General features: G+C 40.0%; 1 protein-coding gene and 1 long non-coding RNA gene across 2 annotated transcripts; one reads left to right on the forward strand and one right to left on the reverse strand.

The window, feature by feature from the left end:
* Positions 1-1,172: 1,172 nt before the first annotated feature.
* On the forward strand, positions 1,173-26,994 carry LOC120737422 (probable N-acetyltransferase camello). Its single transcript, XM_040038105.1, has 3 exons — positions 1,173-1,183; positions 9,984-9,987; positions 23,408-26,994. Exon 3 carries the CDS (start codon positions 24,410-24,412, stop codon positions 25,112-25,114), a length of 705 nt encoding a protein of 234 aa, XP_039894039.1. The 5' UTR covers positions 1,173-1,183; positions 9,984-9,987; positions 23,408-24,409; the 3' UTR covers positions 25,115-26,994.
* LOC120737423 lies at positions 17,257-18,369 on the reverse strand. Its single transcript, XR_005696738.1, has 2 exons — positions 18,061-18,369; positions 17,257-17,641 (listed from the first exon to the last, which is right to left on the reverse strand). It is a non-coding gene; the product is annotated as an uncharacterized LOC120737423 (long non-coding RNA).

Consider the following 26,994-nt stretch of genomic DNA (forward strand, 5'->3'; position numbering starts at 1 on the left):
AAATGAGATGCAATGTATTCATTTCAGAGTTTTAAAAGTTACGGTTGACTTATTTTTGAACTTTGTCCAGAGTAAGGCTAACTGTTTCTCAACATTTCGTTTCTATGCTAAACAAATTTGAGCAACTCCTGTTTCCTGCCTCACAGTTAACGCACAGATAAGAGAGAGGTATCTTGTCATCTAGCTCTTGGCAACGTAGCAAATGTAAATAAATATTACAAAATTCTAAATAATTTGGTTTAAGGGCATTTATTATGATCTGAACCAGAAGATTTCAGGCTTCACACTGTTAAGTTTCAGTCAGTTTTATCACCTCCTGGCTCCGTGTGAGGTCACTGAGAGCAGACCTCACGAATATGGTAATCTCAGGTACAGAGCTCTGGCGGTGAGCACAGAGGTTCTGCTGCTTTTGTTTGCTCGAGGCGACCAGGGACAGAAAAATTAGTTTAAAGGAAGTAAAACGACTTGTTTCAGACAGTGACTAAATTGAATTGAATAAAAATAGAAAAAATCCAGAGGATTATTTTGAGCAAAGCTACTTTATTCCTAGAATAAAAATCTGGACCTGGGTATAATATGACTTCAGTAGACCCTAAATTATAATATTACACTTTCTTAGAGAGGGTGTCAAAGTTTAGTTTTAATGCTTTTCATTATTTTATATTGTTATTATGGTGTATTCTGCTTTGGTTTATAAAATATAGGCTGACCAGGCAGTGATTAAAATGAAAAGAAATAAAAAATGGGTCCAGTGTCAGTCATTTAGTTGTTTGTTTTATCCAAATTCAGTCAGTCTATGTTCACAACATTTTCATTACAATTTAAAGATCACAGTGACTAAAATACAGGCCTAAATGACTAAAATACACCTGAAAATGTGAAGTGGAACAGCTTCAAGCTTAGTATTTTGATTGAAACCATCTGCTAGGCTGCACTGAATCATTTGGCGGATAAATGTTCGAGGACACGAGCTTTAAAATAGGTAAACACGTGGGAGTAATTTTCTGGTGACATTTCAGGCTGAAAAGTGTCCTGTCTGTGTTGTTTTGAGAATCAATAAGTTAATGTCTCTTTTTAAATTCCCTAGGTACCAGTCGCACAGGCCTTGATACCGGTTAGTGACCATCTGGCGTTGAGAGGGAAAAATATGTATTCCCGAGGAAGCTGAGATTGGTGACTGGAGGTTTTTGGTAGTAGTTGATGGCTAAAGTCAGTTCAGCCTAGAGAGTGGTCAGTGACTCCCTGGTAACTGACGGATGCTGGTGTGTATTCAGTGGCTTATTGGTGAGTGTTTCTGGAAGTCTTGGTCGCAAAGAGGTATATGTGCACAAAAAACCTCTTTGCACTTGCTTTGTTTGCTGGCAGGCTGCATGTAGCTTCCAGTGTTGGTCGTTACTTGAAAATAGTAATTAGTTACTAATTACTGATTACATCTCCAGGAAAGTAATCCAGTTACTTTACTGATTACTTATTTTTGAAATATCATTAGTTACTTTATTACTTAGTTACTTTTTAAAAACGTGATACACAACCTGAATACATAACAAAGCAATAGAGCTTTCAGCCCAAATCTGTTTTTTCTGCATAATCCATCATATAAAATGTAATCAAATGAAAAAGTCTCTTTTTAAAACTTGTTTTTATTAGTTTTAATCTTTTAACTTTATGCATCAAGCAAAAATGTAATTATATGCAACTGTCTTTGACTTGAAGAAATTTATTTGACATTTAAACCTATTTTATGCATATTCCAGCATATAAATAAAATAACTTGTTGTGTTGACGCTCACTCTTTAAAATAGATGCAAGTAAAACACAGCAAAAAAGGAATAAAATCAAAGATTCAGCAGCACTAAGTCCTGTTGCTCTTAAGTTATTTTCACCTGTTTAGCAGGGGTGGGGCCGGTGGAGGCCACAGCTGTCATGTCAGTGGGGGGGGGGGATCCAGGGGTTTCTCTGTGAATTTCACATTCCCGTGGCAGCGTGCTAGGTGCTTGCTCAGATTTGAAGTTTAATTTTTCGCTGTAGAAAGAAGTTTTCTTTCCACGCAGACTCTACAGTGGACGGTTTTTGCCACTTTTTACATACACATTTTACATAATTTGCTTAGGGATTAATAAAGTATTCTGCTTCTGATTTATGGAATCAAACGCTAAGTAATGTCAGTGCTTCCAAGCTTTAAACGCTGCATGGTCATACTCTCTCCTACACTCCATATTATCCATTGTGGATCTACACACATCTGTTGCTGCCACAGATGTCGCACACTCGTACGTCATTGTCATGAGACACTCTCAAACAAAATCACGGTTTAGTAGCACAGTAACGCAGTAACTGCTTATGGGAAAGTAACAGTAATCTAATTACTTTTTTGCTATAGTAATCCATTACTTTACTCATTACTTCCATGGAAAAGACTGACTTGGCAGCAAACAGTTGCAAACTAACTTCCAAGTGGTAGCAAAACTGTACAATGCAACGTAAACTGGAGGTAAAATTTGGTTGGTAAAGGTAAGATTTTTTGTGTTTAAAATGTATTTGTTGCAGCAGTAAGAGACAGCTTTTACTTTGAAGGCAAATGTTCTCCATTTCTGATTTACATTGCATTTTTTCTTAGTTTCACCACAGCCTGGAAGGTAAAAGGTGTTTGTTTGCAGACAACTTGGCATCTTTCATGCAAATGATTCCAATGATAGCAATCAGAAAGAAAGAAATTTGTGTGTAGCGCTCTCTTTTTTTATTTTAGCTCACCCCCAGCGACCACTTGCAATACACATCCTTCCTGACAAGGCCTTAGCGTATTATTGCTTTTCAGACAAAGTACATTATATTTTTTTTCTGGACATTAATCTGCTTTTGATAATTTTGTAAGGAAGTAACTTTTGCTTCTTATTTTTTCTGCTTTTTTTGTACAACACTTGCCACGTTTGATTAATGCCCAGTTCATCAGTTGCCCTAATCTTAGCTGTCCTTGCTTCCACTCACTATTGAGGAGAAGGCAGGTCTGATAGTGTGGTCATATCAAACCTGCCTTAAGATGTGTAGTTTATATTTTTCTGTATTTTTTTATATATTTTTTTTCTGCAAATAAAATTCAAGAAGCAAAACAAAGTTACTTTCGGGTTCAATCTTAATTGTGTATCTCTACATGAAAATAATGATGACCAGTAACCTGAATGTTTCAAACCATCTGACAGCATGATACAGCAGTTTCTTATGCATCTGTCCTACTAATTATAATTCCACTGTGAGGAAGAGATATGGTGTTGAAATTGGCTGGGCCAGAGGTCAGATGGAGACTCTTTACTGTACAGTGGTGTTTAGTAGCTGGATGCTAGGGTGATAATGACTTATTTAGGTTTGTTTACTTACTAAAATATTGCCTTGTTACTGGAACCTTATCCAAAGAGCAGTGATTAACAATATTCTCAAAAATACAGTAAATTGATAGAGTAAATTGCTTTTTTGTTCATCCTTTCAATCTCAGAGTTCAATTTGCATTCTTAAATAGTGCTTTCACCTTGTCAAAGGACAAAAGAGCAGTGCTTTTAGGCATAGTGCATTATGGGATCTGCATTTGTAATATGCTATATCAGATAAAATGATTTGATGCATAGAAACATTTTACACTTGAATGCTCTCTACATCTAACCCAATTTTGGGATACGGTTAGGCAGAGTCCATTAAAAAATCCTCTCAGTCAAAGAGGAGGCTGTTTACTTTTAAATGAACACTGAGCACTACCAGGTAATGGAAAAATAAATAAATGAAAACGCCAATAACAGACGCTACTTCTATGTTGGTACAGCTATGTAAAATTAAGATCTACAATAAAGCGGGGATTCCATCAGATTGTCGTGCTTTAACATTAGCAATAGAGAACAAATTAAAATGACAACTTTTATATAAGAAAAAATGAATAACACTGACATCGAAATTGATAAATTTTCCGTTCGGTTAATTTTTATTTATATAACATCATTTCCCAACAACAGTCATCTGAATTCACTTTATGTTGTAGCATAAAAAAACCCTACAATATTAACGCACAAACTGAAAATGCAGTGATTCAGTCTGCCTCCATGAGCAAGCACTTGGTGAGAAACAGGAAAAAGGCTTCTGTGAAGTCAGACATTCATATGAATGACGAAGATTGGGAGTGGAGGGGCGAACAGGAAGAAACCTTTTATACATATTGAATATATTTTTGCCTTTCTCACGTGTAACAAAACAGAAGATCTGGTCTGCCATGTCTGCATCGCATTGCTGCGGGTTCTCAGGTATGCTGCTGCAGTCCAAAGAAAAGGAACAGGCCTCTATGCAGTCCATTGAAAAACTAATTACACCCAGTGGTTATGGTTCAAGCAACATAGTGGATCGGACTTGTGCCTCACTGCAAGAAGGTCCTGAGTTCAACATCACCACCTGAACGGGGCTTTTCTGTGTGGAGTTTGCATGTTCTACCCGTGTTTGCGTGGGTTCTCTCCGGGTACTCCGGCTTCCTCCCACAGTTCAAAGCCATGCATTTAGTGGGGTTAGGTTAATTGGTGATTCTAAATTGCCCATAGATGTGAATGTGAGTGCGAATGGGTGTCTGTCTCTGTATGTTAGCCTGTGATTGACTGACAACCTGTCCAGGGTGTGCCCCGCCTCTCGTCCTGTGGCAGCTGGAAGAGGCTCCAGCCGTCCTGCAACCCTGATGTGGATAAACAAAAGAGCATGGATGGATGGTTATGGTTCATGCACTTATGGGGTCACCCTTATGTTCAAATATGGTGTTCACTGTGGACAAACTGTGAATCCTTGTATCCCCTCGGCTTGCTGCATATACATTTGGATTTTTGCACGTGGACGAGAGGGTTGCTTTATTGTACCTTCTGGTTGGGGATCGATTTCTCACTGTTGTTTGTGCTTATGCTCGAAAACAACAGCTTAGAGACCCCAGCATATTTGAAGCTGCTGGAAGCTGTTCCACGTGCTCCATCACCCAATGGGAGAGTTCAATGCTCATGTAGGCAATAGCAGTGAGTCTTGGAGAGGCGTGATTGGGATGTATGGCCTGCCTGATCAGAACCAGAGTGATGTTCTGTTATTGAACGTCTGGCTGCAACTTACCTAATGCAGTTTTGGAGCAGTAAAAGTGTTCTTAGTTTTGCTTAAATAAATGAATCTAGTGGGAGGCACGCTTGATGCTCAGCAGTTAGCAAGTAAATATGTGGGACAATTACTGACATCAGCTGTTATTCAAATATAAGCTGATATTCTTGGCAGGCTAGTGGGACCAGTAAGTGCAGGCCAGGAACATGTAGCTCTACCAGAGCCAGAGATATCTGCAAAAAGGAACAGGTATATACAGAGAGAAGGGGGGACATGGCACAGACTACAGTAGAGAAAAGTTACAAGGTTAATGTATTAGTAGCATATAAATGAATGATGAGTTAAAGAGAAGCGAGTGAAGGAGAGGTGCTGGGAGGTCCCCTGGCAGCTTGGGCCAATATCAGAATATTAAAGGATGGTTCAGGGTCACCTGATTCTGGCAGTAAAACTTATCAAAAAGGAAATTTTAAGCCCAGTCTTAAAAGCAGAGAGGGTATCAGTCTCCTGAACCTAAATTGAGAACCGGTTTTACAAGAGAGTAGCCTAACACTTGAAGACTGTGCCTTCAAATGTACTTCTAAAAGCTCCAGGAACCACAAGTAAGCTTGCCATCTGTAAACAAAGTGCGCTAATTGGATAATATATTAATGTGAAGTCTTTAGGGTATGGTGAAGCTTGTTCATTCAGGACTTTGTGAGGAGAATGATATTGAATTCTATTCTGGATCTTAAAGAGATTCAGTGAATAGAAGCTAGTGTGGCAGAAATGTGATCTCTCTTTCTAATTTCCTTTAGTGCTCACCCTGGAGCATTTCCTAATAATGAGGTATTACAGTAGTCCAGTCTAGAAATAACTAATGCTTGGAATAGTTTTTCAGCATCACTTTGAGGCAGGATGTTCCTAAGTTAGACAATATTGAGCCAATGAAGGACGCTGGCCCTGGAGATTTTCTTTAATTTGCTTAATATGCACGTTAAAGGACAGCTGTTCTGGAGGCCAAGGTAATGTCGTCTTGAGTATCTATCTGGTAGGACACCTGGCTTTCTAAATGTAATAGGGCGAAAATATAATAACTTTAATTGCGTCTGAATTTAGAAGCAGAAAATTACAGGTTGCTCAGGCCTTTATGGCTTTAAGACATGCTTATCATTTAACTAATTGATTTGTGTCACCTGCCTTCGTAGATAAATACAGGTCCAGTGCTTTCTAATCATTTTGCCAGAGGGATTGATGGTCAACAATTTCACAAAAGTTAACTGTGGTTTCTTTGAACAGGTTTATTGCCCCTCCTCAAAAAAGAAATACAAAAAGGGTGCAATAAATCTTTTCTTTTGCCTTCAACATTTTTTATTTTAAGGGTTTTTAAGTAATCCTGTACTTATAATCTTAGTATCAGCAAGGCCATGCACACATCATGCACACCAAAACATTTAAACCTCTGACGGGTAAACCAGTGCTGATCATCTTGTCGCAGTATAGAGCTCTTTTGGGAAGCTTTGGTTCCTTTTGAATTCATCTTTATGGTATTGGAAGTTGTGCAGGAATAAATCAGGACACAGAGGCCATAAAAGATCCCCTGCAAGCATTTTTTAAGTGGCATGAGTGAGACGGAAACAAAATCTGACTAAGTGTACTTTACATGTGCATTATGGCTAATCAGTGTAAAATTATCAGACTTTAAATGAGGGGGAAAAACCGCTTCTCTAATCTTATTCTGATTCATTTTGTCCTCAGTGTGCTGCCTTTTCTTTTATCAGACTTACCTTAAGTCGCTTCTCTTCAAAATGTACCCTGTCTGAGACAAATCAGTTGGTTAATATACCCCACAATTATGCAGGGACTTGTATTCTTTTGAACCATGTCCCCAAGTCAGTAATTAACCTTAAACAATATTGGCTTCTTTTAATGGAAAACAACAAGCCAATGGTTATTCACAGCTTTATCTCGCTGCAAAATCCCTCTATAATCCCCCAACATCTCCTGGCATATTTGTGGCTAGGTGGAGGTGGGCAGCTTTTTAAGTGTGATAGATGGAGTTTAGTTTCAGGCTGCTGCCGCTGCTTCCTTCTCTGGCCCAGCCATCCCCAGAGAGCCTTGGATGAGCCTGAGCCACAATATAGCTCTGCTGAAAAGCTTTTTTGCTGTTGTTCAATCTGTATTCAGAAGAAGAGCAAGCAAGCCACTCTTACCAGATTTTTTATTTATTTTTTGGCTGAATCACTGACTTTGTATAGCCTTTTCATTTGTATTTAGATTAACATGACAATAATTTGAACAAAGAAGGTGCAGACATCCAATTTTACTGGTTTATCTAAAACAGTCCTTGTTAACCTGGGAAATAAAGGTCACTGACAATGAAGGAGGTGTGTTTAAAATCAGTTTATATTAAATAATCACATTTTTAAGGGCATAATACCTGCATAGGACTCCACCTATAGATGGCACGATCAAAAAAACCCTTGCCCCCCTAGACTACATCCTGATTCGATAAGTTGTGAGTATAGAGACAAAGAAATATATATAATTGGTAGGAGTGTGAAATTTCAAGATGCTGACACAGCAGAGAATCAAATCGAGAAGAAGCTGGAAATATTATGAAAAGCACCAGAAGCAGGTTTGGAACACTGGAATGTGCAGTGGTTTTTCCAGAGGAGTCGGCTCATCAAGCTTTAAGAGCAGCCCATCTGTGTAAAGAAATCTAAAAGTAAACTCTATAGCTGCAAAATATTCAGACTAAAAATGGTTTCATGCACGACTAAAGGGTAGAAATACATTGCTTTAAACCCCATCAGAGGAAACTGAGGCATACATCAGAAATTTGTGCACTATGACAGCGGTCACCAACCTGTTTTGCGCCACGGACCGGCCTTTCAGGTAGTGCGGATAAATACAACATAATAAAATGATACGACCAAGACAAAAACTGTGGTATTTTGTAAATATAATAATAAATGCGAATTCACTGTGTAATTGTGTAACTTTATTAGCAGCGACCTCCCGAAATGTTCCAACAACAATGAGAGTAACATCCTCCTCTCTTCCCCTTAATACTCTCTGGTCACCATGGTAACGCGTAAACACTTCTTTCACACTAAGACGGCCAACTACAACGCAGGAAAAGACCCGGGGAAACAGAGTTAACGATAAAAAGCCTGAAAACCATAAATTTCACACCCGAGCTTCGACTCCAAGCGACTCGGGGGTTGGGGACCGCTGCACTATGACATTTCAAAGTCTCTGGATGACTCTAATGAAGAGATAAAGAAACATTAAATGTGGAGTAGAGAACGCTTTAATCTAATATTTAATGCCGGATGAGTCACACCATTTTCATGATCCAGTCGGTGATATAGATGACCCTTCAGACCAACCTTCTATGTAGTAGATAGAGCCAAACCTTTAGAGAAAAACGTCAGCCATGGCAGAAGAGTCGCTTTGTTACTGCGAGGTCGAGGGTTTAATTAGCCACGCATTTATAAATTACAAAGAATTAATTAATTATTAATCAAAATTCACTGATGATAAACCGACTAACTGCTTCATCTATAAAGTACTTTGGCATTGCTGCGTTGCTCTTGCACTGAAAACAGTTACATTAATAAAGTAAATGTATTTATTTTTTTCCTTTTCCTTTTAATACATTAACTGCTCTGAGGTGAGGAAACGGTTATTTTTTTAGTTATTCTGTAGCTGTCTCTCAGGTCAGTTTCAAAAGAAGAAAACAGACCTTGAACTGGAAGCAGAAACCACGTAAAATGTACCAGTGGATATTACATTTGTGTAATATAACTTAGATCTGCCAGTCTGTTGCATCATAGAAAAATGTATTTGATTTGATTGACATGTTTTTTAGTTCTTTACAAAAATGCGTTTTAATCTACAAAGCATATAAAACAGGGAGTTGTTGTCGAGGATATGTCAATACAGACAGGAATCAAAACTGCTGCTTCTGGAAAGTTCTTAGACCGATCCATGCTAAGATGTACATCCTAACAAGGTTCTGGTGTTCCCTGTTGATAGCAAAATATCTAGAATAATCTGGTTCACAGCATGCAATATAATGGCTGAAGGAATGCCAGTTTGTTTGGCTTGGCCTCCATTTATGCTTACAGTGCGTTATTGCTGTGAAATGGTGTCAAATGCTTTATCTTAACTGCAAGACCCCATGGTTGCAGTGTAGCTAAAGTGGTGTTTTGGCATGGTACGTAAATACACTGAAGTCAGCTTTCACAGCCACTACAAATAATTAACAAAATATAATTATAAAATAATAATTAATTATACTGAACTGATACTGTTTTGGTTCCTAAAGTGTTTAACTCTATTATCAGGTTTTTTTAATGCGCGCACTTAAGATTTTCTAGATATATTTAGATAACATGTACTCACATTTTGCAGCCAAATTCTTGGTGAATTGAGCAACTCAGGGGATAGCATGAAAAACGTGCGTTTATTGAGCAAATTGTCATCTTATTATTATGTAACCACTGACTCATTTTAAATAGTTTAGGACAGCCAAACTACGGACCAGTTGCTAGGTTCGGCAGGGCCACAATAGAAAGCGAGGCGAATGCAGAATGAAATGGCTGGAGACAGGAATTTGAGCAGCAACAGTTATTATTTTGCACAAGAATGAAATAAACAAGACACAAATTCCACATTGACAGTAGTAGTGATAATAACAATAACAATAATAAGAATAAGCCGGCAAAACAAAAATAACCCCAAAAATAGTCGTTTGAGCTCAATATTCAATTGTCTTTTTGTCTTTGGTCATTTGTCAAGTCAAAAACTCTTAGTCTAGTTCTTTTTCTCTTTCGTTTGTGGTTTGTGTGTTACCACTTGGGAGTCTCCGTCGAGGAAGAAGAGTAAGTTCCTCTGCAAAGTTCAGTCTGGGCTCAGGCTCGCCATCTCCATCCGGAGAGAATCCATCGGAATCCAAAATCTTAGTTCCTTCCACACGGACAAGGGAAAAAAACCTAGCCTGCACAACAATATTAACATTATTGTACACAGCCAGCTCCGTTTCTTCTCTTGTATCACAGCTATAGCTTTAGTTCTTTATCTCTTTTCACATTTCTTTCACATTACCACAGTAATACATTACATGCATGCTTTGAATATATCTCTCGTCATACATGAAATTATTTTAACCATGTAAAACAACAAATGAATTTCTTGTTCTCTTTTTAACCATGAAATTATGATTAATAGGTATAACCAGCAAGATAATACATTTTTCCAATCATCCTTCAAGTATGCTAAACAAATTCTACCACAAACAGCATTTCAACCGTTTTTAAACAGCAAATTACCACTCGCGAATCGGTATGAACAGAAGAAACAACTTTTAGCAACAGACTAACACATTATTAACTTTTCAAACCCATGGGCTCAACTCACCAAAATGTTAGAAAATTCCGCACGAGCTATCCGTGGCCTGTCTCATCTACTTCCACGTGCGAAAAGATCTAGCTCATGTGAAATGATGGTCTGGTATTTCGGAAGATGGGGCTAAAACCACCTTCGGCCAATGAAAAAGGCATTTATCCCTTGTGATCCGGCAACAGAAAAATAAAGTTTGCTAGAGGATCACACTTCCTTTTTTCAAAATAAATGTTTCTTTTCAAAATAAAAGAATGAAAATACATTTATACAAATAAAGCGAAAACAAGAAAAAAAAAAATTACAAAAGGCAGTTTTCTCTACTGGGTTACACTCTCCCCAGCTAAATGTCATGCACGTCTCGTTGCATGTGTAGCCAGTACTGTCCCTCTGTACTGTTTAGGGACTCAGAAAAGGCTATGCTCAAACCCTGGAAAAGTGATTTCACAACAGTAACTAGAGGGTTTCCTAAATCAGGATAATCAAGTCTTTTAGGTGGATGTCTGATTCTTGTTGACTGTCTTACTGGTTGAGTTGTAATGGGATCACAACTGTCCATCTCATCAGGTGAGTTAACAGGCTGGTTTCCTGGTTCTTTAACCAAATCCTCAGGTGATTCATCCAATACGGTTCCCGTTCCATTGGAATTGACAATCCTGTGGACAATCTCATCTCCATCTGGTAAGTTTTCAACAAGCACATGATTGGTAAGTTCGTCTTTGCTTGCATCTTTATCCATATTCAGCTCCTTGTTGCTAGCAGTTTCAGAAAGGTCACAATCAGGTAAGTTTGTAATGTCTGGTTCATGAGAAGGTTTTGGATATTCATGTACAGTAGTAAATCTGGCTATTTCTTCACATGGGGAATCATCAACCCATTGAATGAAAAGTTCATTGTCAAGTTCCATTGATTCTTCATCCTCATTGCTTTCTGTGACAACAGTTTGACGCGTTTTAGGACGGTGAACCTGCTGTGGCTCAGATGTGTCTGCGGTGGCAACCGGGAGGAAACTGCAGGGAAGCAACAGGTCTCTGTGTAAAGTTCGGGAGGGACCTTGCTTGGACTCAGGTTTAACAGTATAAACGGGTAGGTCACCTGCACGTTTGACTACTACATGGATATCTGCCTCCCATTTATCAGCAAGTTTATGCTTGCCACGCAGCCGCACGTTTCTAACTAAAACCCGGTCCCCAGGTTCAAGTTCTGAAACAGTTATTTTGCGATCAAATCTGGCCTTATTCTTGTCTGCCACTTTTTGTGCGGTTTGAGAAGCTAACCTATAGCTTTCCTCTAGCCGTTTCTTGAGACTTTCAGCATATTGCGAATGTGTCACTTTTTGATCTTTGCTGAGAGGAAGTCCATATGCAAGATCAACAGCTAATCTGGGTTTTCTGCCAAACATCAACTCGTAGGGTGTAAACCCTGTTGCATCACTACGGGTGCAATTGTACGCATGTACTAATGGCATAACATAGTCTTTCCAGTGAGACTTTTGTTTGGATTCCAGTGTTCCTAACATACTAAGTAGTGTTCTATTAAATCGTTCAGTAGGGTTACCACGTGGGTGGTACGGGGTAGTTCTTATTTTCTTTATCCCAGAGATCTCACACAGATCTTTTATCAGTTTTGCCTCGAAATCAGGACCCTGATCGCTGTGCAGGCGCTCAGGTATGCCGTAGTGGACAATGAACTGGTCCCACAGGCACCTGGCGACCGTTCGTGACTTTTGATTAGAGGTGGGCAACGCGAGGGCAAACTTAGTGAAATGATCGGTTATCACAAGGATATCCCGTGTGTTGCTACTGTCTGGTTCTAGAATGAGAAAATCCATACAGACGAGTTCTAAAGGTCTGGTTGTTGTTATGTTGACCAGTCTAGCTGCTTTTTCAGGGGGACTCTTTCTCCGTATACAACGATCACATGTTTTCACTTTCTGCTCAACCTGTGTCGCCATGCGTGGCCAATAGAATCGGGTTCTGACCAGATCAAGGGTTCTGTCGATACCTAAGTGGCCCATGTCATCATGCAAACTTTGGAGCACTGAAGCTCTGAGCTCCTCAGGAAGAACAAGCTGGTGGGTCACCTGGTCTCCATCTTGTCTTTTTCTGTATAACACCTCATTGTGCATTTCCAACCGATTGAGTTCCCTAAGCAAAAGAGGGAGATCTGGGAGTTCTTTTCTAACAGTCGGTGGAGGTGTCTGACCATGTTCGATTTGTTTGATAACTTGGCTGATTGTCGAGTCTGCTCTCTGCTTATCCTTAATTTCTGATTGGGACAAGGCAGGGATGGTTGGTAAGCCATGATGTTCTTCTGAAACATAGATGTCTGGAATCGCGTCAGCTGAGAGGGTAAGCGATTCTACAAGTGTAACACCACTATCCTGACAATCATCACTGACTTTTACAAGGTGATTTTGACAGATTGCTTGGACAACATCACTATCTATAAGCTTTATGGTGTCAGTGGTGCCAGTGTCAGCTAGGTGACGCTCTACAAATTGGCTTACACGCTCCTGCTCTTTCCTGGACTGGACATCATTTACGAGTTCTCCATGAGGACGTCTAGACAACCCATCTGCGTCTAGGTTGTGCTTGCCCGCTCTATACTGTAACTTAAAGTTGTAGTTAGATAAAGCGGCAAGCCACCTATAGCCAGTGGCATCTAACTTAGCAGAGGTCAATATGTATGTGAGTGGGTTACTATCTGTAACTACAGTGAACTGACCACCATACAAATAATCGTGAAACTTTTCAGTCACTGCCCATTTGAGTGCTAAAAATTCCAACTTGTGGGCTGGATATCGTGCTTCACTTCTTGATAACCCACGACTGGCAAAAGCTATGGCTCTGAGCTGACCCTCCTGCTCCTGGTAGAGTGCTGCACCTAAGCCAGTAGTACTGGCATCGGTATGGAGCACATAAGGCAGCTTCGAGTCTGCAAAGCCTAAGACGGGGGCTGACGTTAGCTTTTCAATGATGGAGTCAAAAGCTTTTTGACACTCTGCGGTCCATCGGTCCTCAAATGGCAGTTTGGGATCAAAGTAGGTCTGGTTGGGTTCTTTGGACTTTGATTTCTTACGTAGTGGTGGGTAACCACGAGTGAGGTCATTGAGTGGGCGTACTATGGACGAGTACCCTTTTACAAAACGTCTGTAGTACCCCGAGAACCCCAGGAAAGATCTTAGTTCTTTGAGATTCTTGGGCCGTGGCCAGGTCTTGAGGGCCTGAATCTTTTCGGGATCCGTCTCAACTCCGCTTTCAGAGATTACATGCCCAAGATACCGAACTGTGGTTTGGAAAAATTTACATTTTTCCAGCGATAACTTCAGGCCATACTCTTTAAGGCGATGGAGTACCCGCATAAGTCGGCGTTCGTGTTCTTCCAAACTATCTGAGAAGATGATGAGATCATCTAAAAAGACGAGCACTTCATGTAAGTTCATATCACCAACACAGCGCTCCATCAGCCGCTGGAAGGTGCTTGGGGCGTTGGTTATGCCCTGCGGCATGCGGTTAAACTCCCAGAACCCAAGCGGTGTCACAAACGCGGTCTTTTCTTTGTCTGCCTCCTCAACTTCTATCTGGTAATACCCAGATTTCAGATCGAGGACCGTGAACCACCTGGATCCTGAAAGGGCAGAGAATGTCTCTTCCAGATTTGGAAGTGCGTAAGAGTCTTTTATTGTTTGCAAGTTCAGCTTGCGAAAGTCTATACATAGACGCACATCATTGTTCCGCTTTCTCACCACAACAATGGGAGACGAGAAAGGTGATTGAGACTCTCTTATCACACCTGCAGCAAGCAGCTCCTGCAGGTGTTTCCGGACAGCCTCAAGATCTTGAGGGTGTATAGGGCGTGCACGGTGCTTGAAGGGAGTCGGATCATTAAGCTTGATGGAATGTTTCACCTTGTTCGTACACCCAAAGTCAAGATCATGAAAAGCGAATACTTCCGGAATGTCATTGAGTTGCTTGGTTATCCTCTCTTTCCATTCATGTGGAATCGGAGAGTCACCAAAATTGAAATTCAGCGGTGTCTTGCTTGTGGCTGACTCACTCACACTGGTGACATTATGCTGGGACATGATACAATGGAAAGCTCCCAGCTCTGCAATGACACAAGTAGACGGGATAGTAACATCTTGTTCTGTTTCATTTGTAATCATAACAGGCACTTTGTGTGGAGCTCGGGAAGGAAGTGTTATCAAGCAAGTTTTAACACAAAGGCCACCAGGCAAGGAAGACTGAGAGGGGTGTTCAACTATGGCACACGTGTCTGCTGCAGTACAATGAACGTTAGCAGATCCCTCTAAAACTACTGTTTGGCCTGCTGGAACTACAGCTGTAGCCTTGCCTGACAGGGTAACTAACCCAATGCTCCCATCTTTGTTCTGTGTATGTCTTAGTTCTAGAGTTTTCAACAGGGCTCTAAACCCACAAGGACTAGGTAAGTAGTCAGAAGTCTTAAGGTCTAAAAATTTTTCATAAAGGACATCAAGCGTGTTTGTTCCCACCAACACTGGGGTCTGACTGTTTGGATGAGTGTCTGGAACAACAAGAGCTAAGGTTGGTATGTCAATCTCTGCATCTAAGAAGTCTTTTGGAAAAGTAATGCATGTCTCTATATAACCCAAATAGGGGACGGGCTGACCTGCAGCACCCTCCACTTCTAAAAGATCATAGAGTGAGTTAAGGTTTTGATCTGGAAAGTTCTGTTTGTAGAACGACTCAGCGACTGTGGTCACTTGTGACCCTGAGTCCAGGAGACAATTCACATTAATGCCAGAAATGCTAACTACTGCTGTGCATTTAGAGCCAACCAACCCTTTTGGCAGACTATACTTCTGTGGCTTAGTGACAGACTGCTTACAGTTAGCATGTTGCATGTACTTAGTGGGACATGATCGCCTGGCTGCAGTCTCCATTTGCCCCGCAATAGAGACTGTTTTCAGTTTAACTGTTCCTTAGTGGCTGGAGGGTTCTCAACCTCCCATTTCCTCTGTTTTTCTTTAAACAGTTTGCGCTTTTCAGCAACTAGGGCTGGGTTTGGTTCATTTTCGCAGTTTGGCTTGATGTGGCCATCTTCTCCACATTGGAAACAGTACCACGGTTTGGGTGGGGTACTTTGAGGTTTAACTGTTCGTTCTGAGGGCTCCTTGCTCACTTTGTCTGGCTTTCGGTTTTCTTTAGACTTGGTATGGGGGGCATATCTGGAATTCTGCGCTTTTGATTTCGCAGTCAGCTGCACCAGTTGGGCCTGGAGCTCTGCAACTTGCTTTGAGAGTTCTTTAATTGAGCTTAAGGTGGTTGTGTCTTCATTTTCGTCTAAGCAGCCTTTGACTGTTTGGAGGTGGTATGTCGCTTTTTGTTTCGTGATGTTCAAATGTTGCTTCATCCGCATGGTTTTGGTAGCATTTTGGTCCTCTTCTGTGCGTAATAAGAGAAGCAACTCAGGAAAAGATGGGGGGTTTATCCGTTTTTGTTTTAGTTGAAGTGCGTTTAAAAGGGAATCATCCCAGCAACCACGACAGAACTGCGTGACAAGGAGTCTGTCAACATCATTGCTTAAAGCACCACCCCGTCTTACAGTGTGAGTTAAAGCTACCTGAAGGCGTTGTAGGTATGACGACGGTTTCTCACCTGGATTTTGGAAGGTGTCAAGAAATTTGGCGTAAAGCTCTCCACCATCTTGAACTGTCCCATAGGCAGAATCCAACATTTGAAGGTAGTCTGCAGGTGAGCTGTCTGGGTTCAAGTGCTTAACTACGTCAGCTGCCGGGGGTAAGAGAGACTCAAGAATCTTTTGCGATTGTTGCAGTTGCAACATGGAAGTGTCACTCAAGATTAGTTCAGCACTGGAACGCCAAGTATCATAATCTGGCTCATAGGTTGGCCGGGGGTCCTTGCCAGAAAAAGCTCTGAGTTTTTGTGAAAAATGTTGCACTGAATGATCATCTCTTCTCACAATGTGCTCAACTACTACACGCTGCACCTCAGGAGGGTTTAAATCAGGTGCAGGTATGGTGGGTACACTATGAGCTGGGTTTCTTGCAGTGTGATTTGACTGGTTCGATTGCTGTGCACCATCAACACTGGGTTCAACAGCTGAAGGCTGAAACTCAGCCAAGGGAGATTCAGGTAAGTCAATTTGCTCTGATTGATCATGTTCAGGCTCTTTGATTGATTCAGCTATCTGTGACATCATGTCTTTCAGAACATCTGCAAACCCTCGGCCGCTCATTTTGGCTAGGTTTTTTAACTCAGTGAGATATGACTTGGTTGTATCATTCCCCACACATCGCGTGTATACGCTTGCAAGAGACTGTATTCTATACTTAACCCCGCTATCGGATATGTGGTTGTAAGGCAACGGCTCAAGAGCATCAACAGCAGTACCTGAATTGTACTCAACAACAACACTCGAGATAAACTCAGATTTACCATCATCTACCTTTAAGACTCTTGAGATTGACCCATACTGTTTTAGGAATTCAGTCACCTCATCAATTTGCTCATCTCCAGCTATTTCGCTCACGATCACCGAATTTGGGACTTTAACAGATTCACGTTCAACAAGACGGTCCATTTGGGGTGCGTTATATACTTGTAATCACATGAGAAAAAGGCTCCTGGCTGGCTCGCCAAGACTTACTGTAACCACTGACTCATTTTAAATAGTTTAGGACAGCCAAACTACGGACCAGTTGCTAGGTTCGGCAGGGCCACAATAGAAAGCGAGGCGAATGCAGAATGAAATGGCTGGAGACAGGAATTTGAGCAGCAACAGTTATTATTTTGCACAAGAATGAAATAAACAAGACACAAATTCCACATTGACAGTAGTAGTGATAATAACAATAACAATAATAAGAATAAGCCGGCAAAACAAAAATAACCCCAAAAATAGTCGTTTGAGCTCAATATTCAATTGTCTTTTTGTCTTTGGTCATTTGTCAAGTCAAAAACTCTTAGTCTAGTTCTTTTTCTCTTTCGTTTGTGGTTTGTGTGTTACCACTTGGGAGTCTCCGTCGAGGAAGAAGAGTAAGTTCCTCTGCAAAGTTCAGTCTGGGCTCAGGCTCGCCATCTCCATCCGGAGAGAATCCATCGGAATCCAAAATCTTAGTTCCTTCCACACGGACAAGGGAAAAAAACCTAGCCTGCACAACAATATTAACATTATTGTACACAGCCAGCTCCGTTTCTTCTCTTGTATCACAGCTATAGCTTTAGTTCTTTATCTCTTTTCACATTTCTTTCACATTACCACAGTAATACATTACATGCATGCTTTGAATATATCTCTCGTCATACATGAAATTATTTTAACCATGTAAAACAACAAATGAATTTCTTGTTCTCTTTTTAACCATGAAATTATGATTAATAGGTATAACCAGCAAGATAATACATTTTTCCAATCATCCTTCAAGTATGCTAAACAAATTCTACCACAAACAGCATTTCAACCGTTTTTAAACAGCAAATTACCACTCGCGAATCGGTATGAACAGAAGAAACAACTTTTAGCAACAGACTAACACATTATTAACTTTTCAAACCCATGGGCTCAACTCACCAAAATGTTAGAAAATTCCGCACGAGCTATCCGTGGCCTGTCTCATCTACTTCCACGTGCGAAAAGATCTAGCTCATGTGAAATGATGGTCTGGTATTTCGGAAGATGGGGCTAAAACCACCTTCGGCCAATGAAAAAGGCATTTATCCCTTGTGATCCGGCAACAGAAAAATAAAGTTTGCTAGAGGATCACACTTCCTTTTTTCAAAATAAATGTTTCTTTTCAAAATAAAAGAATGAAAATACATTTATACAAATAAAGCGAAAACAAGAAAAAAAAAAATTACAAAAGGCAGTTTTCTCTACTGGGTTACAATTATTCTTGGCAACACGTCAGAAAAGAAACACGAGTCCCATCCAAAATATCCCAAAATTTAAAAAGACGTGTGCAGCAATAACCTTTCCTAAAGCACCACCCTGAGGCCAAAAAATAAATACAAATAAAACTTTGATGTCACCCAGAGGATAAATCTTTTTGATTTAAGTAGCAGTACAATGTGGCCTTTTTTCTGTCACAACCCCTAAACTTTTTTCTTTTTTTTTTCTTCTTTTTTGCCTCATGGATGGCTCAGAATAACAACATGTACCTCTGTTGTTGAGCCCTCTGACTGTCTGTTGTATAACACGAATACCCCCTCATGGGGCTGTTATGGTTATTACTAACTTTTAGACTATTCCGGTGTAAAATCTTCAGTGCTGCAAATAAAACCCTAAAAACATCCGTGAGCCTCGGATGGAAGCTTGGTCGTCTCCAGTACTGATCATCCTTCATCCGCGCTTTGTTTACAACTAACCCCGTCTTCCCTCTGCGATACAATATGTTTATAGACAGCTTTCCTTTATTCTTCAGTAGAATTTAAAATACAAGAAACTGTAGCAACAGGGAGTTATGTATGACTAAAATCCTATTATTTCCACTATGAAAATTACCTGGGATTCTCACTTTGAGGTGAGACAATCGCTTTTGTCTGCGTACAGTTGGTGAAGTGTCACAGCAGTTACTAAGAACGAAGCATGACTTGGATTGTGATGAAGTAAGATTATAAAGTAAGATTTGATGGAAGGCAGCCTTCCACCCCTCTTGGGGCTGTTGTGATTCCAGACTTTCATTATGCTATCTTATCTCTCATAATCTAAAAGGGCTGTCCAAGACAACCAAAGCGTGCACCCTGGTTTCTTTGTACAATTATACTGCAATGTGTGATTAAAAAAAACAAAATGAAAGGTTGCAGATTCGCATTCAGACATTGTGTTCTTTTTTGTGCAGTTACTATTGGGCGTCTCCCGTTATTCACACATCAGTTGAAACAAATATTGGCATGACTTTGATTTTCTTTGAAGATTAAAGTTGTTATCTTGAGCTAATCAAGTAGGTCAGCGGTGACAGAAAGCATGAGTCTATGGCATTAAAGTGTAGTAGGTTAGCATTTTCAGAACTACCCTTACTCAGGTTTTTTCAGTTAGAGGAGATCAGTGCCTGCCTACCATGCCCACCAGTTAATTTTACAAGGCTGGTTGAGCCAAAATACTCAAATGGATGTTGTTCAGTTGGTCTAGCCCCTCAGTTTGGTCTCAGTTGCCTCCAAAGCCTGAAATATGGGACTGCAGTTAAACACTCTCTTTCAACCCTTGTGAGGATTTAGTGTTATTCATGGTGTAGTCATTTGTATTTCTAGTTCTCTTAGTTATTTTCTGGTTATATTTGTAGTCTCTGGTCTTTAGGTTTTGTTTCTGTGCCTCTCCTGTGTCACATCTAGTCACCCTTGTCTCTATGTTTGTGCATCTCCTGTGTCCTGACTGTGTTGTCTTTCTGTCTCCCTAGTCAGTTATATTCTCATGTCTGTTCTTCCCCAGTCCCAATCTGTCTGTCAGTGTGTTTCTTGTGTTTCCTGTTTTATTTTGATAGTCCCTTGTCCTGTGTTTATTGTGTTCTGTTTGGCTTCCTCTCTGTCTATTCGGTTAGATCTGTTCCAGCAATGTTTCGCTTCTTTTTCCTTTGTGTATTTAGTCCTCTGTCTTCCTCTGTGTGTTAATCGTGTCGTCCTCCTTATAATTCCAAGTTCTATGTTCCAGTTTCCTAGTTTTAGTTCCTTGTTTATAGTTTTTGGCTTAGTTTCTTGTATTTCGTTTTCAGTCTATTCAGTTTAGCATTAAACCAGAGGCTTGTGCTAACCTAACCAAAATATTATTCCCTTATCCAAAGACTAATTATGTGATGGATCACTAATGCCTGCTAAATGAAGCATTAGTGATCCATCAAGATCTAAAATTCATAGGTCTGTTTGAACTATAAGTGGATCTTGCTTTGCAAGATCAAAAACAAACACTGCTTAAGTGGTGCTTAGGGGCTATGGCAGTTTTAGGTGATAGAAATTCGGTAATGGTAACTGGAAACTTATCTGAAAATGCAATGCATGGCTTGAGATGGATGGAAAATTGACAGATGTTTTCTGCAGCTTTGTTAAGTTGCTGTCTTTTTCCATCTCAGGGCTTTTTTTTTTGCTAATAACATTAATAAAAACTTTACGAATTTATGCCTTTATAGCCACAAAGTAAATATAGGTCAGTTAGCCAGCTAGCTTATCTTAGCACAAAGCGCAGAAGAAAGCAGCTAGCAGTTGCCTGCATGTACTTCTGAAACTCATTACATAATGGTAAATACGCTAATTTAAATGTGGATGTTATTAGTTTCTTACAGTCACATGACATGTTGCCCGCTGTTCTCAACGCATGTTATTTTAATGCTGCCTTTGAGCAAAAAGCCTAAAGATAAAAAATACACTGTCTACCACCACTGTCTACCATTATAGCAAGGCTAAATGGAAATCTCTGGAAAGTGTTAGCTCAGTGTATATGTACTTTTGTGTCACAGGAGATGACAAAGTTAAATTCAGAACTGTTGGAGACGCAGTGTGTTGAAAATAACTTTTTCTTGGGTGTTTTCAAATGATGGCGACTGGATAGGAAGAGAAAATCTCGGTAATATAATGGGTTAATGTCTTAATGTCATACTTCTATGACAAGCATACGAAACAGGCTCATTAGTTTACAGTCTTCATTATAAATGGACCATGTAGTTAGTCTAGAGTGATTAGTTTCCAGGGCAACTTCAATAGTTTTTTTTTAACTTGCGACTTTTTATTTCAAGACAATGTGCAATCAATTCTGAAGCACTCTTAACTAATTCTATCAAGTGAGATTAATATTACCTGTGATGACGAGGTGTTATGTACTGAAAGCAATTCGTGACACTTCATGAACAAGTGTGACTTGATGAATGCTACAGCATATTCTTATTAATTCAAATAATGGTTTTAACTTTCGTGTTTAGAAATAAAATGCTCAGCAATAGTTTATTCAACTTTAAGGTGAACGGTGGTGACTCCAAGAGCATAATCGGCCTTTTCAGACATGTAATGTATAATGCTGTTCACCTTAGGTACTTTTGTCAATACACAGTGATTTTTACAGTTAGGTTGTCCTTCTTCACACATCATTTGCTGACCCTGATCTACACTATTACGGAATGCTACTCTTTCCCAAGAAAAGAGCATTTACTTTTCAGGTTTTCAGTATGAATCAGCACGTAGGAGTAGAAGCTTGTCTTCAAGGTCATCACACAGGTGAATTTACTACACTGACTGAATCTGTAGCTTTTACCCCCAACTGGTGACCAAGAGCTGTTGTCAGCTGCTTTTCTGAAGAGTTTATACACCACAACTGTGTGTTGCCTTTTTAAGATATTTGTCCACACATCATTCTGTTAGAATCCATATGTAGCCTTTGATGGCAAACAAGTATTTCATCTTATTCATGTTTTTTGATTGCGATTATGTTCCCCAGAAAATCACCAAAAGTCAGGATAAACCAAGTGACACTTTGAGAACAGCATTTTACTCACATTTGTTGAGTAAAGACATATAAAAATAAAAAGTTTGTGCTTGCGTGGGTTCTGTCTGTGTAATTACTCCTTCCTCCCATGTGTTAGGTTATCTGGTAAGTCTAAATTAGCCTTGGTTGTGAATGTGGGATATTTTTGATTTTTTTTTTAGCCTCCCCACAACTTTGAACTGAACAAATGAACGAAGATGGATGGAAGGAAAAATGACCTTTTTAGGACTGCGCCGTAAACATCTTTTAATTTCATTACAAATGTGTCTTTCAAAGCTGATGTGATTTCAGAGTATGTTGCTTTAGTGCAAAAAAAGTATCTTTAAGCATTAATGCCAAAACAGAACTTCATAGTCAGTGAATGTGAACCTTTTAAATCATTTAAATTGTTTCCATTCCATTTATAACATCAACGCAAACCAGCAAGCTGGTAAGTATGTTCCCATCTATTGTTGAGTAGCAGAAGTTATTTTGCAGATTTGAATTATTTTGTTAAGATTCATTCAGCGCCAGGACTGGGCTTGTATAACTTTTCAATTGCACTTCAGTACATTTGTATGTCAGTATTCAGTCTGGATATTCATTCAGGTTAACCGTCCTTGTTGGATGGATCATCATTATGGATGTACAGAGGGGTATTTATTTTCTCACCATCACACAAAGAATAAGGACTAACCCTACATGCGATGAATACCGAACAACTTAAAGCAGCTTGTTACTTTTCTTTGAACATGGTAGGTGATAACTTAAAAACTGTAACTGTAAAAGGTTTATTAGGTAAGCTTAATATTTAACCTATCGTTGCATTACATTGGTCTCAGGACTCTCAATTGAATGTGTCTACATAGGCCACATAACCAAAGATCATGACTTTAAAGGTTTTAATTAGTGCGTAAATTTGGCGTGGTTTATGCAACTAACTGTGTATGCAGATGAGAGTTAAGGATTTTGTGATACAGGCCTCTGAATGTAAACAGAAGAAAAAATACATGCTTACCGAACGTGATCATAGGAGTGGAGGAGGTTTCACTTCTGCATTCAGAATTCACTCTGCAGATGTGAAATGGTTTCAGAAAGTTCCACAGTTGCTTGACCTTCCAGGGCTCACAGATTCATGAGGCAGTGCTATTGATTTAAACAGGTGTAAAGGCCTTTCTCCTGCTGAGGAAATTTAATCATGTCAGAGGGCCACCGGGTTATTGCACAAGACACTGTCACCAGCGCTATAGGACACTTTTATGTCAGGGGCCTAGACAATATTAATTTTACTTTCACCTTATATTGTGCGGAAGAAGCGGTCTGGAGATCCAAAGCAGATTCCCGAGAGAAAACCACCAAAACTGAAGCACCCAAAAAAGAGATTAATAAGAACATTTTATTCTTGGAAGTATCTTTGAAGTTTTCGAATGGTTCCTGAATTCACATTCTGATCATTTTTCTGATTTAATATGTTCAGGATCTGTGCTCATCCTCCCTGACAAATCCAGTGATGAAGTTCTTTACTCTGTTGACTAAGCCCAATTAAGTTAAAAAAAATTAAATAACCAAAACAATCCCGTGTTTAATTTCAATTAACTTAAAGCACGCTTCCACAGAATCTAAATCAAAGTGTAAAATTTCTTATATAAACCTCAATGTTTTATACAAACCTTAGCAGTTATACTTCAAAGTCATTTCAGGTCTACACTGTGTGTGTGTGTGTGTGTGGTGTGAACTCATAGGTGAGCATGCTCAGACTAATTTCAGTCCCTTTTGTGAATGGCTGATTATCACAATCTGTAGATTAAGTCTGGGGCAGCTTTAAGTCTGTCAGAGTAAGAAAAAGACCAAAAGACGAGGGGAAGGCGTCAGCATGGCCCAGAAAAACAATTGTAAGTTAAACTTCTGATTATTTTCATCTTTTATGCTATTTTTGTTGTTGTTCTTGTCATGTTGGTTATGAACAAGAGAACTAATAAGACAGCACGGGTGCAGATGAATGGCAGTACTAACAACCCTTAATGACATAAACACGTTTCAATAAAACTAAAACGCTTTTGTTTGTTGCCTCAGGATCACCTTCGTTTGATTCCGATCATTAGCACATTTGAGACCTAATTGTATTGCATCCCCAGAATGACTCTCACTCTTGGAATCTTAATAGTAGTAATAATTTTAATTGTGATTTTCACCTCAGGTTGTCACATGAAAATGGCATTTTCATATTTATGTGGAATAGAAATGAATTAAAAATGAAAAGGGTAAGAATCAGTGAGAGGCATAGTGATTTATTTTATATTTATTTAACAGGTTACGTGAGCATATTTAGCCCATTGTGAAATCCAGCAGGAATTTCTGATTGCAACAACAGGCAGATTAGTCTCACCGAGCTCTCATTCTCTCCCTCCCTTCTCTTTTCCTCTAACATGCAGTTCAGTTCTCTATCAGGGAATATAGACCTTCAGATCAACATGTGGTCATGTCACTATTTAAGGATGGGATTTTTGAGCATGTTTACCCAGCCTTTTTCAAGGCCATGAGCCATCCAGACCATATTGGTGTTGCTCTGAGCATTTCGATGGCTGGTTATGTGCTGGGAGGCAGCTCCTACTTCCAAGCTCTACTGTTTGGCAGTGCATGGGCTGGCCTCATTTATTATTGCTGCCATGATATCTATGAGGGCTACATGATGAGGAGGCAAAGCGCAGATATGGCCGACATTCAGGCCAGCTACCTGGAAAACCCAGATAACGGCTTCTGGGTAGCAGAGACAGACATCAATGGCCAATTCAAGGTGGTAGGGATGGTGGCAGTGACTGGAAAAAGCGGAGAGGAAGAAGGCGAAAGGTTTGAAGACTGGAATGGCGGAGTGACGGGAGGAGGCTCTGAGCTGGCTCAAGATGCCGGGGATGGAAGTTATGGTGAGATGTGTCACATGGTCGTGGCATTTTCGTGGCGCCGCAAAAACTTGGGCTCGCAGTTGACACGGAAGGCTTTGGATTTCTGCAAAGAGAGAGGCTTCGGCCGTCTCATCCTGGATGTGAGCTCTCCACAGACAGCAGCCATTTCCCTGTTCGAGAAAGCCGGCTTTGTGCAAACCTCATCCCAACGCAACACGCACGCCAACCGCTGGTTCTCCAACCTCGCCAGAATAAATGTGATGCGAATGGAGAAGTTAATTTAAAGATAAAATTTAATCTAGCGAGCAGCTATTAGAACCTAAAATGTACAGCATATCATGAATATGTCACTTAATTTAATCTTGTACCATCATTGGAAAAACCTCTCTGTGTGATATTGGTCACTGGTTTCTCAAATTTGCTATCATGGTAGTTTGAAAAATATATTAAATTTCATGTTTTTTTCCACAAAGCAGGATTAACGATCTCAGTTTCCTCGTATTTCTTCTCGCTTTGATCTATTATGTATACACCTGCACCCCTGACAGTCTGTTTCCCACAAACATAGAGAACAATGAGACAATTAGTCAACTTCTCAAACTTAGTTAAATGAACGTATTTGCATATGCAAGTCTAGTACACCCCAGTACGTTTCTATTAAAAGAATTTATTGTATTTTAAACGTAGTCACGTTCAATTATCTATTGTTCTCCTGTCCACTAAGGAATATAAAAATGTATGTGAGAAAGGAGAAGTGTAGTCATTTGGAAGCAGGAGAACTTTCTTTTAAGCCTCTTTCCAGGGAGAGGCTGAATCCCTCTGCCTCAGAGGAATTAATGCCAGCTGACTTCTAAGACCTCACAACTCTTTGCTTAAAATACCAATGAAAAATGCAATAGTATCAGGACATTGGGAGGTTTAAAATTCTTTGGAGCTAAAAGAGCTGTGAGTGTGTGGCATAAAAATAGGATAAAGACTTTGGTATACTGCAGTGCATTCAGGTCATTGTACACACGGCAAATACTGAGATTATCAACACCAAACAATAGAGAAAAAGTTTAACTGTTTCTTTATAGGTGGTCCTATGGTATGTGCGTGTATGGGAGGAGGGATTGGGTGAATCCAGGTGGAAAACCCATGGAAATTTTTCTTTTATAAAATAAAAAATGTGATCGTTGACTCTGAAACAATGCAAAAAACAGCATTTCTGTTCATTATAGAACCTGATGCAGGAAAAACCTAGTGACATGCATGGTGCAGCATCAGCTAAACAATGTAGATTTACACCTTTCTTAACCTACATTGCACCAGACATCTGCTAAAGGTGATTACAATTTCCAGAATATTATCATCACCGCACAGTAGCTGCTTTTCTTTAAAGGGTATGCGTCCGCAGACGACGAGCCTATAAGGAAAAAACATCAAGCAACCAATGTGTGCAATGACAGGTGCGACCTAAATGAGCTTCAAGAGAGGGTGCTGGATGGATAAAGCAGCTTGGCACTGAGAAACACACACACACACACCCATCAGAGGCCTTCAGGCATCAATCATTCCTGCTGAGGCTGTCAGAAAAAAATTCGGCCTGTGGCCAGCAGGCAGGTGCTGAACTAGCCAAAGGAAGATGAGCCTTAATTCTGGCCAACCTGTTGTCATCCTCTCACAATTACCAGTACAATTGGCCTCAAGGTAATGACAGCTTGATTGTAATTCCTGTCATACACATGCTGCACAGATGAGTCAGTTGCCATTTTGGGGACAATGATATGAGATGAAGCTGCTGTGCAACTACTCTCCGTAACGTCAAAATCCATGCTGCCACAATGTCTATGAAAACCATTCAGCCCCTCAGAAGTTGTCGTGTTTTATTGCCTCATAGCAATGATGTCACACGCTTGATGTGCACTGATCACTAGAAAATAACCTTTTAACAGCAAAACATAAATGTAAAATACAAATTGGGAGCAGTGTGTGAGGCAGATGTATAAATTCAAGAAAGACAGACGGAATTTATTCTCTGGACAAAGCTATCCATGTTTATATCACATTATGCAAATGAATAGGCTGATTTTTAACCTTTATTTAAAACATAGAACAGCGGTCCCCAACCCCCGGGCCACGGACCGGTACCGGTCTGTGAGTCGTTTGGTACCAGGCCGCGAGA

This window comes from Simochromis diagramma, unplaced genomic scaffold (genome assembly GCF_900408965.1).
Source record: "Simochromis diagramma unplaced genomic scaffold, fSimDia1.1 OVJJ01000061.1, whole genome shotgun sequence".
Classification (NCBI taxonomy): domain Eukaryota; kingdom Metazoa; phylum Chordata; class Actinopteri; order Cichliformes; family Cichlidae; genus Simochromis; species Simochromis diagramma.